Here is a 16,439-nt window from a genome sequence, read left to right on the forward strand (position 1 = left end):
ATAACTATCCGTAAGTTAAGCAGAGCCAAGTCTACTATCACATGTCGATCTATGGGCCAAGGTCTCGTGTGTGTTCCAGCTGGGCGCACCCTAAATACCTGAGATGCGCTTGTTCCTACAACCCCGGTTAACCAGCTATGCCCTATAAGGATTGCCTAATAGTAATTTGAAAGTCACCAGCTCGTAATGTAATTCCAGTCCTGACACAGAGACGTCTGCACCTCACGTTTAAAAAGAGCATTTTACAGATAAGATATACCCTCACCAGTGCCAGACGTATATTAGTGCGCAGACCTGTTTCGCCTCAACAACTTATTCGGTAAGAGCGTCTATACGTGCCAATTCAACGTGTCAGTACCTGGAAAAATATCTACTTAGTTGAGATACAAGTATGTGCGACTCCTACTTCACGAAACGCACTTTTTTTTTAATGCCGGATTTCAAGTTCCAAATTATAAATGCGTGGTATTAATTAAGTCCACATAATCGCTGCTCTTCGGCCAGATTACTCGTTATGCTGCCAACACTGATTGTGGAAACGATCTGCTGGACGTCCCTTTAGGATCGTGATATTAGCGAAGTCCACCTAACCTGGAACAGACAAATCGTATATTGATTTGGTATGGGTAGGAGTTACATTCCGAACATGTTAACCAGGCGGTTGTAATACTTTATTTCTAGATTAATTCAGAAAGATAGTTTCAGCAACCTATTATTTGCTTTGTTACTTTATCTTCCATTGGAATTCTGCCACCAATCTGTTATTCTCTAGATTACCTCTTGCAAGATGATTGTTTTGGGCTTCTTGGCGATTTTAACCTCAGTCCAAGCAGGTGAGTTACTTCAGGTCTTACTATTAATCACTTAAAACGAATCAATGTGTTTTCTGTAATCCATAGGCATATCGTGTTATTAGTTCTTACCTATTTTTATTGTTACCATCAAAAGCAAAGGCTGTGGGCACATAAATAATGTGTTCCATAATATATATTTGAGTGTTTTACCTATCTTGTTTGCCTTTCGTTCTGAGTAATCATCTTTCATATCTGTCGCCTGTCTCTCCCTCAAACCTTTTTCCATCCTTCATCCCTCTCAAACTTTCAACCTCCACCCATGAAACCCCAGTGTTTGTGACAACCGTCTCCCCTGTATACGAATTGAATGTAATGCTCGGGAAAAACGTCACCCTGCCCTGTGACTTCTCCTCGTATCTGAGCCAGGAGTATGACGAAATGGGCTCAATCCTTTGGCAGGCAATGGGACAGGTGATATTCTCTGTGGAGTTGGGGAAAATCATTGGTGATACCAGTGAGAACAACAGAGAAGAGGAAGTGATATTCACAACAAACTTGGATTCATCCGCCTTGGTAGAGTGGCCCCCAGTAGAGAGAATAAGAGAGGGAGATTTCTCTATAACAATAGTAACATCTGTGTTGAGTGATGCTGCCACATACAAGTGTATCTGGCAGGGCAAGACCATATCCACAGTGTCTCTCAAGTTTCAGGGTGAGTGTCTGTCATCTGCAAATCTACGGAAACCGTTTTTCAATTCAGAGCTGCATTCTGTGCTGTGTAGACCAACAGCCATTATGAGAGTACCATTTTAGAGCTTTACTGATCCTTATTGTTTTTTTTTTTGCTTTCTTGAACTCGCTTACTCACTCTTACAAACTCACCCAGAGCTTGACCATACACAATAACTCACTCTTACAGACTGACACAGAGCCAGACCATACACGCTTACTCACTCTTACACTCACAGAGCCAGATCATACACCCTTACTCACTATTACGGACTCACACAGAGCCAGACCATACACACTTACTCACTCTTACACTCACAGAGCCAGATCATACACCCTTACTCACTCTTCCAGACTCACACAGAGCCAGACCATACACACTTACTCACTCTTACAGACTCACAGAGCCAGATCATACACCCTTACTCACTATTACAGACTCACACAGAGCTTGGCCATACACAATAACTCACTCTTACAGACTCACACAGAGCCAGATCATACACCCTTACTCACTATTACAGACTCACACAGAGCTTGGCCATACACAATAACTCACTCTTACAGACTCACACAGAGCCAGATCATACACACTTACTCACTCTTGCAGACTCACACAGAGCCTGACCATACACTTACTCACGCTGTTCAAAGGGGACCCAGTTATTCTCCCGTTTTCTAGGTACACCAGCTGACTGCTAAGCACTTAGCTACATATTGAGTTTTATTTGTGCTCCTTGGATGGACTGGGAGCCCTAACAGGGTTTGTCAGTGTTTTTCATTTTTGTTATAGTCTTTACTGGTGCAACATTTGAAAGCCATTTTCCCAATGCGTAATATGACTTTTCACTTACTATAAATTGATGGTGGGACAACTGAGCTGTAATCACCGGACCCAATGTACAGTAAGTAGTGGTAGCCTACTTAAGATGAATGTGGGAAGAATGTCTGTGACCAATGTTTTGTCCCTGAACTCTCCTCCCCATTCCATGCTCCTCTTCCTCCCCAGAGGATTCAGAAGACGTGTTGGCAGCGTGGACTGAGTGGGCGAAGACTCTTCCACTGGTGCTCATCGGGATCATTGCCGGGGTTCTGCTCGTTACGGCTCTGATCTTCTTCCCTCTCCTCGTTCTCAAAAAGATCCCATCCTAGACCCAGACCAAGGACGGGGTGAACCCAAGGTTTGGGTCATTTGATTACAGTCCTGGAGGTCCAAAATAGAGTTCTCATTTTCTTTTAAGCGTACACTGATTCATACACGGTCTACTGAGTCTCTCTGTAGCAAATCAATTAGACCCACTGGTTGATTCATTCAGTGCTAATAAATACATTTGTGTTTCTATGTGAGTTGGAAGAAATTGATACATTATTTGCTCAGACCTACAATCACTATGCATTTGGCTTGACGGTGATCTGAACTGCTCCATCAGTTGTATGCTTTGTGGGTTATGTTTTGGAATGTGGGATCATACATCAGAGGAGATCTGGGGTCTTGAGTGTCTATTAATAGTGTCCCTATTAATATCAGCCACCATTCTAGGAAATAGTGAGTGCTGGAATGACAAGGGTGTGGTGACAGTATTCAAACACTGAAATGCACCGTTCGAAAACAGTACGATAAACATATGCGTGTGTTTGGAAAATAAATGTTATACTTTGTCTAATAAAGAAAACTGACCTCAAACATGGTAAAATTATTGAATAATGATTGTATAATTAATAAGGTAAAACACATTCCTTTAGCACAATTTGCTTTCAGCTAAAACTTTACAATTGTTTTTACACAGGCCCTGTAAAGCTAGCCACAAAGAAAATTACTTTGAAAGCTCTACAGACAGCGGTAAAGTTACCTGTCCAAAATTAGACAGAATACCTAGAGTGAATTGCTTTATAGACAGCTTTTTAAAAAATTGTTAGTCAAAAGAGAAACATTTGATGATATACAGTTTGGTCATGAGAGGGATGGCTGAGCTTCAAACTGCCCAAAACCATTAACACTATCAATGTCATTTGAGCTTCAACACATAAGAAAGATTCAGAAGTAGGGTAAAAAAATAACAGTTAAAATACCAGTAATCTTCTGGGCAAACAGATGTAGCATTTTGAGCTACATCTCCTAGAGTTGACCGTCAGGCAGCTAAGATGACCGTTCTGGGCCGTAGCGGTGGTGCCTGGGCCCAAAGACCGGATAAAGTCTTCATAGAATTGACATTCAAATCCTCTTTCCCCCGGGGTGCAAAGTCTAATTCCACGCCGACGTCAGCCAGAAGGGTGAGTGTCTCGGGTCATTCCTGGGGGGGGGGGGTGGTGGTGGTGTTGTGTTACACGTTGGAGGCAGAGGAGAACAGGGGTCCGGTGGTGGCGGCGGTGAACACCGGCCCCGTATAAAGCCCAGATTCTCCGGCCACCTCGCCCATGGCCTGTAGAGCCACCGTGGCAGCCATGGCTTTGGCATGCTTCTTGTTAGGACTGGCAGACGCAGGCTGGTAGTCTTGACCGTTCACCACCACCTGGGGAGAGGGACGACGCAAAGATTTTGACAAGGGAAGGTGCCGGGATTTGAGGGGAGGAAGAGGACAGAATTAGAGTATCGTCTTAAGGTGATAATGTGCCAAACTCAAAAGATTTGTCACACACACCTTGAAAAGGAAGTTTTTGCGGTGATCTGGGCCGCTGTGGTTCACCATGATAAACTCGGGAGGAATCCACTTCTTCTTGTTACACATCTCCATCAGAGCAGACACAGGGTGTTTACCTGGAGCAAGCAGATGTTCAACCAAACCATTTTGTAGTTGGTTGTGGGAGCAGATCTGTCTATAATTTTTATAATCTCTGGGCAGCCACTCTGTAACCGCCAGTAACCGTGGATGAGTTGACAGTGGACAAGTTAACTTTTGCATTGCCTGTCTTAGCCAATGTTTGCAGTAATGAACAACAAACGGACAGTGACTGCGACTGAACTCGGTTAAAGTGTGTCTGTTCTACTCACCCAGTAGATCCTTCATCACCACAAGACCGCCAGACTTTTGAGTCTTCTCTCCCTCAGCCACTAGACCTACATTCAGATTACATACACACACAATAACATCAGTGGACTATGAGCTTTGAGGAAATGTATAGGTCAATTTAAAGCCATACAAATTCAATGAACGGTTCATGAATTCATGAATGTAAGACCCTGCTTCATAGCTGCAACTTCTAGTGGACTCGGGACAGTCGATGTTGAGATATACATTCAGCACATCAATTGTTGCTCAGGATCTTTTGCTGCGTGTTCAACCAGGACATATACAACAGAATCCTTATACGCCAGAAGGAATGCACTCGCCGGCCCTCTACCTCAACCACAAGCCGACGCAAAGAGTTGGCAGAGGCAAGGCAAGGTTTCCTCCCCAATTGGGCAATTTTTAATGAGCATGGGCAGGTTGATTTTTGTGGAAGCTGCTGGGGATTTTGCAGTTTACTGTCAATAAAATCTGGCAATCTTGCATACAGGACCACACCAGCCCTGACATTGAGGAGATGAGTAATGACGGAAAACAAGTGGATCCTAGTTCTTTTACACCCAAGCATATCAAAATATTTGTTTATGTTTCAGATTACTTCTAGTAGCCTATTATTACAGATCTTTTAAAAGAGAGTTTGTGAGAAAACAAAGACATCTGGGGAAAATAATCAGATTAGGGTTTGTACCGTCAACAAAACATTATATGCGCACTATACACAGAAAAAATGCACAATTAATATATTTATTAATAATATAAATAAATGAACGTGTAGACGCTGGATCAGTGCCAGCAGCACAGCCAAGTAATGCTTAAGGGAGTTGAGAGGCTAAGATAAACAACGTGGTGTCAAAGCAAGGATGGAGAAAAAACAACGCAACAAGGCTGTAATATATACAGCTGTTCCGTTTTTTATGCAAGTCAAATGAACAGGAAAGCATAACAACGAAAACAGATGACAGTAGCTGATGAGTGATTTCATTTATTTTCTAAGTAAAGATAAAATGTTGTTAAGAATAAATATTCTGCTTGTATTTTGGTTGCTTTTAGGGAGGACATGTAGCGTGCATTAACACTATAATAATTGTATCACTTTTTCAAGTGTGTAGCCAGATATTACACAAAGTTCATCAGAGGGGCATCTGGTAGAGTGTGGACAAGCAATGGTTGGGAAACCAACTTTTCCATATTCTGTGCCAGGAAAACCCGAGAGGGAGTGACTTTATTCAGAGCCCTCTACACCCTTGAGTCCCCATTGTAAAAAAAAAAAAGCAATCCATTAAAACAGTTATTCAAGTTTGTACGGCCTGATAATTTGCACTGAACATCACCTTTGCGGTCGGTCTTGAAATCAATAATGATTGGCTCGACTGTGCCCTCACGGTGTCGCCCTAGCCCCTCCCCCAACCTCCAGCCCATCTTCCTCATAAGGAACTCTCCTACGCCTCCTGACACTGGAGCAGCTCGGAGGAATTGGTCCTACAGAGAGAGACAGGAACAGAAAGATGGTGGGGGGGACAGAGAATAGGAGGGAAAGATGGAAGAATAACAGGAATAAAACAAAGTGGAGGGCAGGAGGGGAGGAAGACATGTAGATAAACAGAAGTAAAATGGAAAAGAGAAAGAAGGAACAGGGGAGGGAGAGGCACAGAAGGGAGAGTAGACAATTAGTTCCCACTCTATCAACATCTGATCACAGAACAGTAAATCCACTCATTCTCTCAACCAATCACACCACTGTCAGACCAACAAGATAACAGACTGCCTTCTGGACAACTGTATGTGTGGGTCCATGTATCTATGTCTTTTCCTGGCTCACTGTGTGTTTCTGTAGGTCTACGTTTAACCGCTTGTGGAAAGCTGACCCCTACATGAAAAACACTGGAATGAACTGTCTGTGGTGTCTGCGTTTGAGTGTAGTGAAATGTGTACGTTTGTGAGATAACATTTCTGAAGAAAGCATACAGATGAAATCAAAAGAATAATCTGGTGAGAATCGTTCCATTACACATTCTACGAGGCCCGGGGTTAGTCAGAGGCCTCTGAAACTTGATGGGTATTCCTTTCTCTCACACAAGCATTCCGTCAGTCACACAGTCACAGGCTGGTTACAGTGGGTGTAAAGGGAACCGGGTGGTGTACATACCTAGCCCCTCATCACCGGCCCAGCGCCACACAGGAAATGACAGGGGGCCTGACAGTGGCCATGGCAACAAGGACAGCTACAAGGACTGACCCTGAAACGAGTGTCCAATACACAGAGGGGTGAAAGTTCACAGGTCGTCCCTGTGAACCCACACCTCTCTCTCCCTCTGCCCCGCTCCAGACCCGACCCCCTCTTACCGACCCCCCCCTTCCTCTTTCTGCCCCAATGAGTGGGGAGCAGAGTTGCCCATAGACACGGGTCCAAGATCAGTTTGGAGTTAGGATGTGATACCAGGAAGCTGACCCCAGATCTGTGCCTATGAGCAACTTCAGCCTGGCAGCCTCCCCCAGTACAGGGCTAAAGAAAGGGCCCGGACAGGTCCCTCATCTAGTGCCCTCAGAGCAGAGATATCCCTCAACCAGTGGTCTCCAATTACGGACTGGCAGGTTTTTGTTACAGCCGAGCACTAACCTATCTGATGCGGTGCTAGGGTGGACCAAAACCCTGCACAGCCTGGGCTAGATATGGAGACCACTGATTGGTCCAACAATAGACCCCCTGAACCCACCGAGTAAACAGAATTCCCCTTGTCTGGTTCAAACCACCACAAACATCACAGTCCGAGGGAGTATTCATTCTGTCAAATATGTTGCAAAAGGTCCTTGTCGCAACTGACAAGCGTTTCTCCAGGACAAATTCAGGTAAGTCCCTCCCAGTTTTGTTCCGTTCAAGAAACGCTTTGCATTGGGACTGGGTGGAATGAATACACCCCAGACAGCAGAGAAAACACTAGTGTGCTCCAAGCTAATTGCTAGCCGACTGATGTTAGTGACGTTAGCATGATCAAGGCCGACTCATCGGAACGTGAAAATAGCATATTTATGACATATGCCCATATATCTGTGACCCGTACCAAATGTGAAATTGGTTTTGTGTAAAAAGAAAAAAGACTGACCTCAGCAGGTTCATCCCTTTGTACAGCTAAATGATACAACCGAGTAACCTGACAGGAGAGAGCGAGTGGGTGGGGGGAGATTCCTGCGGATGTCTAATTTAGCTCAGGGTGGCTTGGAATAAAGCTACACACATTGGCTTCAAACAGCCCTTCACACAAGCCACTACAGAGGGATGTAGGAGAGTGCAGGAGGGTCCACTGACAAGACTACTACTGTCTCAGGACCCACTGACATTGTGTGGTTGTGTGTGTGTGGGTGGGGGGCATGATCGGGAGACCCAGCTTTGCGGACACAAATTACTATATTTATCTACTTTTCAAACTACCAAAATAGTCTAAAGTGACTTCCTGTCCTTATGTCGTCTTAAAAAAAAGATATGTTTCCCCAATTTCATGGTATCCAATTTGTAGTTACTACCTTGTCTTAATGCAACAACGCCCAACAGGCTCAGGAGAGTTGAAGATCAGGATGTGTCCTCCAAAACATGGCCAGCCAAGCTGTGCTGTAAATCAAAATTTGCTAGATTTTTCTGGATTTTTAAGGTATTTCCATACTATAAAGTCTTATATTAATTAAATTATTACCTAATGCTTACACATTCAGACCGAGAAATTCAAGTACCAAAGGATGCTGAGCTAAACAAATGACAGAAAATATAAAAGATTTTTCCCCAAGTCATAACATTTTGAAATTAAAACACAAATGAAAAGACTGGATGTTTATGAGGAAGTCAGCTGAACAAACACTTGTTCGACTGTCAACCTCAATCAACTGGCAGGCATTAAGCCCTCATGTGTACAGCTCACTGATCAGAATAGTGGTTCTGCCTTTCCAATAGTCTCCAATCAATGCAATTCTGAGGTGAGGAAGCATCTTTAGACTAAAATGGAGCCAGAATCTCTGCCCTGCCCTGGGGTGTTAGAGAAGGGGGGAGGGGGGGCAGGGGTCTGGGGTCCGCATGACTTACTTCCAGCTCTCCTCTTCCTTCCTTCCTCCCCTCCCTCCCTCTTTCACTCTCCGAGTCCCTATTCCGACTCCGAGGGGGACTCTACTTAGCGGACAGGCCAGAGCACCCCTAGTGGCCGGGTGGCCGTACTGCATTTGCACCTGCTTTGGTAAGAATGTTACATGTAAGGAATCTGCACTGCCGCACTTAACATGGTGTACCCACTTCACACAAAATCAAATTGGAGATTGTGTGTGTGTGTGTGTGTTTGCAGGGGAAGGTTAGATAAGGACATCTGTCTGGTTGTCAGATTGGAGATAGAGAACAAAGGCTGGGCGCATCACGTTGACACTGTTGCAGCGTCAACGTAAACAAGAGGCCTCGTCGAACGTCAGTTCATGACGGACACACATGCGCGCGCTCGCACGCACGCACGCGAACAGGACGGACAACGGATGCTCACGCTCGCCTCAGAAACACGCACGCCGGCAAACGAGGAGGAAAAAGCTGCGTACGTCAGCGCCGGCGAGGGTTGCCATGGTACCCGTGATCGACACGTTCTGGGAGGGGCTCAGACCTGGACTCCATTGAGGAGCTGCCCCATTTCGGCCCAGTCTCTTTTGTGTGTGTGTGTGTGTGTGTGTGGGGGGGGGGGTGGACTTTTGGCTACAGAAACTGTGGTGAGACCGGTGTGTGGGTGGTTCGGACTGGACGGTTTGTGAAGTGGGTACACCAGCGGCAGAGGCAATGCAGACACCTGTAGGGCACCGGTGTGTGGATGATGGGAGGTGGGTTTGTGGAGCGGGCAAGAAGCTGGATGGGAGGGGACGCGGTACCTTTTTGATCCAGGCCTGCGGTCCGCTGTTGGACAGCTCCTCTGAGCTGAGCACCGTAGCCCCGGTAGAACCAGTGAACAGTCCAGGGATGGTGTTGGATTGGGCCCACGCATCCACCTGACAATAATGGGGAATGGTTGATTAGTGTGTGTGTGTGTGTGTGTGTGTACAGCAGGCCACAGCAATAGTTGTGATCGTTCACCTGTTCCTGAGCACGGCTGAGCATGCAGATGGCACTGACGTCGTACGGGTTTTCAGCCAGGCGCTTCTGGGCCTTCATTCTCTCCCCGACCGCCTGGGTGATGTCCACGGGCTAGAGGGGGAGACACAAGAGTCAGCGCCACACACACTCGCACTCACGCACACAAAAGAACACACACTCAGTCACTCGCAAGCCCGCGCAATGAATTTGCATATACACACACACACCAGTGAAACAAACTGATGAGAAGGAAAATTAATTTCACCAGACAATGAAACAATGTTTCCGTATTCCATGAAACCTAGGTGAAGTTTTCTAGGAAACTATTTCTATACATGTAAGCAATAGTACAGTTGTGGCCAAAAAAAATTAAACGCAATGAACCTGCAAAATTTCAGCCAGCTTTGTTTAATGACAGTTGAATCATCAAATACAAAATAAACACAAACTGCACACAAACAGCAGGTGACATCACCCAATTTCTCATTGATCCACCCATTTGATGATTGATGACTGATTCAGTCCAATCACTAATAACTCAATTATAAGCCTACTTATCATTGCCTGCTGGTCTAAAGCTTCTATATCATTAGCATTGTTCTGAGATTCAGTTAAAAAGACAATGGCCACATTATTCCAGCAAAACATAGTAATTGCTGGCTGCAATAGGGTCAGATGAGCAGTACATGTACACTAAACATGGGTCCCCTAATCTTTTTTGGGGTAAGACACCCTTCCTCGCAAATTCATCTTCATAACTATTGTCAGAGAACCCTGGTCTCAAAGTATAACCCAACAGGAATCTGCAGTGAGCTCGCCATTTCAGCAACCAGTGATCCACACCAGCGTATATAATCAAACACTGGCTTTGAAAGACGTAAGATATATTTTCCAAGTTAGAAATGTCAATTCATTCAATTGTTTCTCCCTCTTTCACAACTTCTCTAATGTCTCCTCCCTCCCTCCACCTCCTAGAGTTACTTTATCCTCCCCCTCTCCGCCCTCCCTCTCTTCTCCTTCTCTCCCATGTCCCACCTGTAGCGGAGGCTCCGGAAATACACTATCGCTCTCCTTGGCGATCGCCGGCTCCTCCGTTGCCGTGGGTACGGCCGTCAAAGGCGCATCCCCTGGCGACGCATCCTTGGCAGCAGTTGCTGAGGCCTTGGCCGTCGGTGACGGCCCTTTTGCCTTCTCCGCTTTCTTGTCGACGGTCACCCACTCTCCATAAGCCCCTCCCACATCGCCCTCTTTCTTCCTGTGCTGGGAGCCGGACGACACAGGGAACTCTTTGGCAAACGCCGCCTCGCTCCGAACCGCCAACGCGGGTGATGGACGCACTGATGCGTTCTGAGAGAGGAGGGGGAGGGGCAGCACAGGTGTAGGGAAGGGGGAGGGGGGCGGGGGTTACTGTTAAAAAAAAAATAAGGAGAAAGAAATAAAAACAAAAAGAGGTGTGTTTCAACAAGCCGAATGGTTGAAGAGGAATTCCTTTGCTGGTTATAACAGCAATTACTGGCCCAGTCTCAATCCGGTGGATTTATCTCTTGCGCACTTCCTCATGATTGAGGCCTTTTAAAGGATAGTTTGTGGGAAAGTGTAAATCTACCTGGTTTGGTACTGGGCCCAAGGAGACTTGCTGTCTTATTTGCCCATCTGCCCACATTGGGCCAACAGGAACAGTATGGTATGTGGTAAAATAGTGACAACATATAGGAACAAGCTCATTTCAAAATCAGTCCAGGGCAAAAACAGAGAGCAGATGTCACAACACAGTTCACTTCAACCATTCACCTAGTTATACACATCTCTTCAGTCCTACACACCACACGGTATTTAAAAGACACAATAAAATGTTTGTTCCTAGACTAAAAACTATCAGCGCAAACTTCTTCAATACATTGGCTATTAGCAAGAGTGTCCGTTAGTGAAAGTCATCCTGTACGTTCATTCGGTGCAACATGTCCTTACATTGAGGCTGAAGGAGATGCCCTTGACCTCCCTGAGGGCGGCTCGTCCAAACGGTTTGCCATCGTCTTCGTCATCAGACATGCGGGGCTCTGCGATTGCAAGCTCCCCCCCCTTCTCCACAATCTTCTTACACTTCTACAGAAACACAGGGGACACAAAGTCATGGGTTCCATGTTGACATACATGTTAAAGAACCACCTGATTGTGATGAGTACTGCCAGATTATATTCATTCATATCCACTAGGAGTGTAACAATACACGTATCCATACTGTACTGTTCGATTGTGATCCAAATTAATAGTCTAGTTTTAACCACACCCATTACTTTTTTGGGTGTGGAGCTAACATTCTAAACACAGTTTCCGCCAAGAGGCGGATCTTGGAGCCGTAACTTAGCATCTGAAATAGCCTAGCACATGTAATGTAGCCTCGTAAATAAATACGGCGAACACAAACGACAGGCCAGAGCTTGAAGGACCCTCCCATAACTTTCAGGCCTCCAGTTTTGAAAAATTGCATCTTTCCAGTTAAAGCTGCACTAGGTAGGATTTGTTCAGTACAAAAACTTAAGTTTTGTCCCCAATAAACATGTTGTGTAAACTAATGAGGCCCTCCAAGAGTTGTTTAGCAACACAGACAGTTCAGTGCCAGTGAAATGTCAATTCATAATCTTTAGAGCCAGGAACCCTAGGCTAACGTTTAGCAAGGCTAACAATAACATCAAGCTAGTGTTTTCTTTGGAACAGGTAATTCTATATTTTTATTTGGAACTTCATTCTCTATCGAGCATTGGTGCAGTACCGCTTTCTGACTGGTAACTGCAAAATGCTGTAATAGTTTTTTTTACTGAAGAAATCCTACCTACTGCAGCTTTAACTACAGTGGACAAAATTTATAATTTTACAATAAATTAAAAGAGATGTTATGTTTGGCATGTCTTTTTCTAATGTACCGAAATCATACTGATCCGTTTTGTGTACCGTTACACCCCTAATATACACAGCAGAGTACTTACATCGGTGAACTCCTTGATGCTGATGCTGTTGGCCTGCTTGGCCACCTTCCTCTTGACATCCTCGATGGTGGCGGTGTTGGGCTGAGGAGGGCCCGGCGGGGGCTTGTTGGTAATGCTGGGGAGCGGGGCCATCTGGTGCAAGGACGCCATAGATCCCATACTAGCCAGGGCGGCGGTCATGGTGGCGGCGGTCATGCTAGCCATTGCTGCGTTCATGGTCATGCTCATTGGCATGTTCATGGGCATGTTCATGGGGAAGGACATGTTGGGGTTGGGTAAAGGCAACTGGAAGGTGGCTTTGGGTCGTAGACTCTCTGGGATGGGCATCCCCGCCTTTGCACACATGGCAGCGGCATTAGCCTTAGCAATCTCTAGTAACTGGTCTTTGTCTGTGAAGAAGGATAAGATGATGTCAAACATTAATTGAGGCTTTGTGCTTACGGCATACCTGTATTTTTGTTGAAAAAAGTTATCTAACTGAAATACAATGATCATTCCGAAAGTGTTTTGACATGCTTACCCAGCTCTGTCAGTCGTGGCGGGCTTTTGCTGGTGTCGCGGTTGGTGCGTGCCGGAGACCTCTTCTTACGGAGGATGAGGACTGGGGAGTGGCTTGGCTCACGCTTCCAGCGGTCCCTCTGGCTCAGCTGGTGGGCGCCGAATCCACCCCTCCCCCTCCGCCGAGAACCAGAGCGTGACCTCGTCCGCTTTGACCTCCGAGCAGGAGACCGTGATTTGGACCGTTTCCTTTTTGGTGACCGAGATTTTGAGCGCTTGGTCCGCGTTCTCGATCTAGACCGGGATTTCTTCTTCCTTGCTCCCGACTTGGAGCGAGACCGCCTTCTCCGTGACGGTGTCCTGGATTTGGACTTCTTCTTTCGGCTCCTTGACGAAGAGCGTGATTTCTTCCTCTTTCCCGCAGAATTGGATCTGGACCTCCTCTTTCTGGAGGACTTTGCATCATAGCGTTTCTTCTGACCGGGAGACTTAGACCTTGACTTTTTCCTCTTTGAAGGAGACCTGGACTTCAAAGACTGTCCTTCCTTTGTCTCTGCCTCTCCAGACATATGCTGAGTTTTAGGTTGTGGTGAGGTCAGCAGATCTCCATCTGCACCCTGAGGTGCCACCTTCTCCAGTTCATCGGTATCCTTTTTAGGGGGCAGCAAATCTTCTGAGCCACACAAGGTTTCAGAAGTAACAGGTCCATCCGATTCAACAGTTGGCTGGGCGCTGGGGTTAGGCTCAGAGGCTAATGCTGGCTGGTGGTCAGTGGAGGAATTTTTGGGCTCAACAGAAGATATCTCCAGAGAAGTCTGGCACTCTTTAGACATTAAAGATTCTACAGGCTGGGAGGAAATAGGTGGCTCTTCCTTCTTGCTGTTGACCACAAACGGTATTGGCTTCCAACCACCTCCAGAGGTGATATTTAAGACACCATCAATGCTTGTTTTGGACACTAGGGCTGAATTATCTATTGGAACCATGAGGTTTTCTTCTTTCACAACAGACTCAGTAACATCATCTTTAGCCAGGGATGCAGACAGATTATTCTCAGCTAATGGAGCTTCCCTTGAGGCAGACCTGGATTTGGAGTTGTTGTTCTCGGAGGGAGAGGGAGTCCTCGTCCTAGATCTTGATTGCTTTCTGGATCTTGAAGTAGACCGTCTGTCTTTCTTTAAGATAACAAGGGACCTTGACCGTGTTCTCCTGCCTCTCTTGCCAGACCTAGACCTAGACTTTCTAGAGCGTGACCTGGACCTAGACTTTCTAGAGCGTGACCTGGACCTGCGTTGCCGTGATCGGGAACGTGCGCCACCTCTTCTACCAGACCTGGATCTCTCTCTCCTGTTACGGGATTTGGACCTCGATTTGCGCTTGCCTAAACGAGACCGGGAACTTCGGGAGGACTTTTCTGTATGTTTCTCCCCTAGTTTGGGGATTATATCAGGCAAATCCCGAGGTTTGCTTTCCTTGTTCCCAGACTGAGGCTTTGACTCAGATTCCGAGTCTGACCCAGATGAGCTGTCAGATTTGTCGCAGTCCTTCTTACGCTTCTTTTTCTTCTTTTTCCCAGAATGTCGTTTATGCCGTTTGGATCTCCCATCATCCTCTTCCCCTGTGGAATTCACAACAATATTTTGACCATTAATTACAACATTGTACATTTCACAGATCCTCTGGCCAAACAGACAGACATTTTATGACAGTTGTGGAACTCACTTTGCGTGTTAACAATACACCAAGAAGTGGTATGGTGATTAATAACAAAATGAAATACATTCACAATCGTGATGGCGGAGTATCTATATACATAGGATTAACATAAGATAACTTACCAGTTTTTGCCTTTTCTCCATCGGAGTCTGCTGCTGATTCTGAGCCGTTCTCTTTATCTTCCTTCTGTTTCTTCTTTTTACTTTTGTGTTTTTTGTGCTTTTTGTGCTTCTTGTGCTTCTTGTGTGGAGCATCTCCCTCATCCTTGTCAACTACACCATCTTTGTCTGCAAAATAATAAAAAATATTGTGTTACACCTTTGTCATATTTCATAGACACAACTGTCTATTTATTTTCTCAACTGGAGAATCTGTACAGATAAAGTTAAATGTCTTGTGTTACAGACCTTGTGTGTCAGTGATTCCATCGACTTCTGCTGTTTTACCATTAGGATTGCCTTCATCTGTCGGGCTTAAGAGAGAAGACAAAGGAGACAGATAAGAGGACACGTTTTTGAACTTACAGTTGTATCACTTAACTTCCTTACCAACACTACGGGTTCTGGTTGCTAACAACGTTACATATTGGTCTACACGTTACGTATTTAAGTATAACGTGGTCTACTCAACAAAACACAAAGAGCAGGTAGTTACAGTAGCTGGCCAAACGTGTCATTTAATCTCAAATTAAAATTACGTTAGAACGTGATATGTAGCTAACATCGACCTAGACATATCGTAATCTGGATTTGTTTTTGAAGTATTTTATGTTAGCGATGTGTGTGTATTTTACACACCTAACAACAATATTGTGTTTTGATTCGGACTGTGTAACATTGTTTCTTCTGCCAAGGCAACGACAGTCAACGTTTGGTGAAGTACTACAAAAAGACCGCGGCCTGGTACATTAAACTGCCTACGTTTAGCGCATTGCGTATGGGATCAAACCAGCCACGCTAGCTACCTCGTTTGCTCACATATACACACTAAACAAAACCTTGATTAGGATACCAGTGAGATTAGGATATTATTCTCCATCTAACTACAATGCACCCGCAAAGCCAGCAGTTACCCGCAAGCTTGATTGCTAGTATAACGTTACCTTTACTGAATATTACAAGCTAGTGTACTGTAATTAATGCGTTACCATAGCTAACTAGCTAGTAGGCCAGCACAGAAAAATATACACTAATCAATTTGCCCCCCAAAAACTATCATCCCAGTGTGGCTGTATCAAAACATCTTTACCTGATATCTTGACTCTCATCTTCTATTTCTTTTATCTTATTTACTACGAAATCACGAAAAATCTGCTCAATGTTCGCCGCCATGTCTTTCGGAATCCGGCGTTTGTTTAACGCATGCGTCACATCAGAGCAGCAGACCACTGCCAGAGCGCGTTCATCAAAACGTAACGTTTTGATAATCACTTAATTCCGCCCGCTCCACACTATGAACGTATTCATGGTATCAGCACGATGTTCAGACCTCCGACATAGATTGTTTGACAAAAAATTTTATGTAACTTTATACTTTTCGAACTGACAGTATTTAAATGAGCTCCCACTGCATTTTAATTGGGAAGAGGGACTGAATTGGTCTGAAGACTCACATAAACATCAGGAAT

At 45.2% G+C, this 16,439-nt stretch overlaps 1 protein-coding gene across 9 annotated transcripts; it reads right to left on the reverse strand.

Moving 5' to 3' along the window:
- Positions 1–2,229: 2,229 nt before the first annotated feature.
- LOC105019775 (SON DNA and RNA binding protein) lies at positions 2,230–16,214 on the reverse strand. 9 transcript variants are annotated; one of them, XR_828672.3, is made up of 14 exons: positions 16,061–16,214; positions 15,220–15,284; positions 14,935–15,099; positions 13,119–14,714; positions 12,599–12,987; positions 11,583–11,717; positions 10,650–10,961; positions 9,615–9,725; positions 9,413–9,529; positions 5,860–6,007; positions 4,513–4,578; positions 4,163–4,278; positions 3,594–4,033; positions 2,230–2,727 (listed from the first exon to the last, which is right to left on the reverse strand). XR_828672.3 is itself a non-coding variant. In XM_010886179.3 (13 exons), exons 1-13 carry the CDS (start codon positions 16,141–16,143, stop codon positions 3,845–3,847), a joined length of 3,492 nt encoding a protein of 1,163 aa, XP_010884481.2. In that variant the 5' UTR covers positions 16,144–16,214; the 3' UTR covers positions 3,217–3,844. The 9 variants fall into 9 exon arrangements, 7 of the variants coding, with proteins under 7 accessions (XP_010884481.2, XP_010884486.2, XP_010884483.2 ...); XM_010886179.3 differs by lacking the exon at positions 2,230–2,727 and having other exon boundaries at positions 3,217–4,033; XM_010886181.3 differs by lacking the exons at positions 2,230–2,727; positions 3,594–4,033; positions 4,163–4,278; positions 4,513–4,578 and adding exons at positions 6,675–6,765; positions 8,598–8,740 and having other exon boundaries at positions 5,905–6,007.
- Positions 16,215–16,439: the final 225 nt, after the last annotated feature.

The sequence above is a fragment of the Esox lucius genome, chromosome 22, assembly GCF_011004845.1.
Source record: "Esox lucius isolate fEsoLuc1 chromosome 22, fEsoLuc1.pri, whole genome shotgun sequence".
NCBI classification, from domain to species: Eukaryota; Metazoa; Chordata; class Actinopteri; order Esociformes; family Esocidae; genus Esox; species Esox lucius.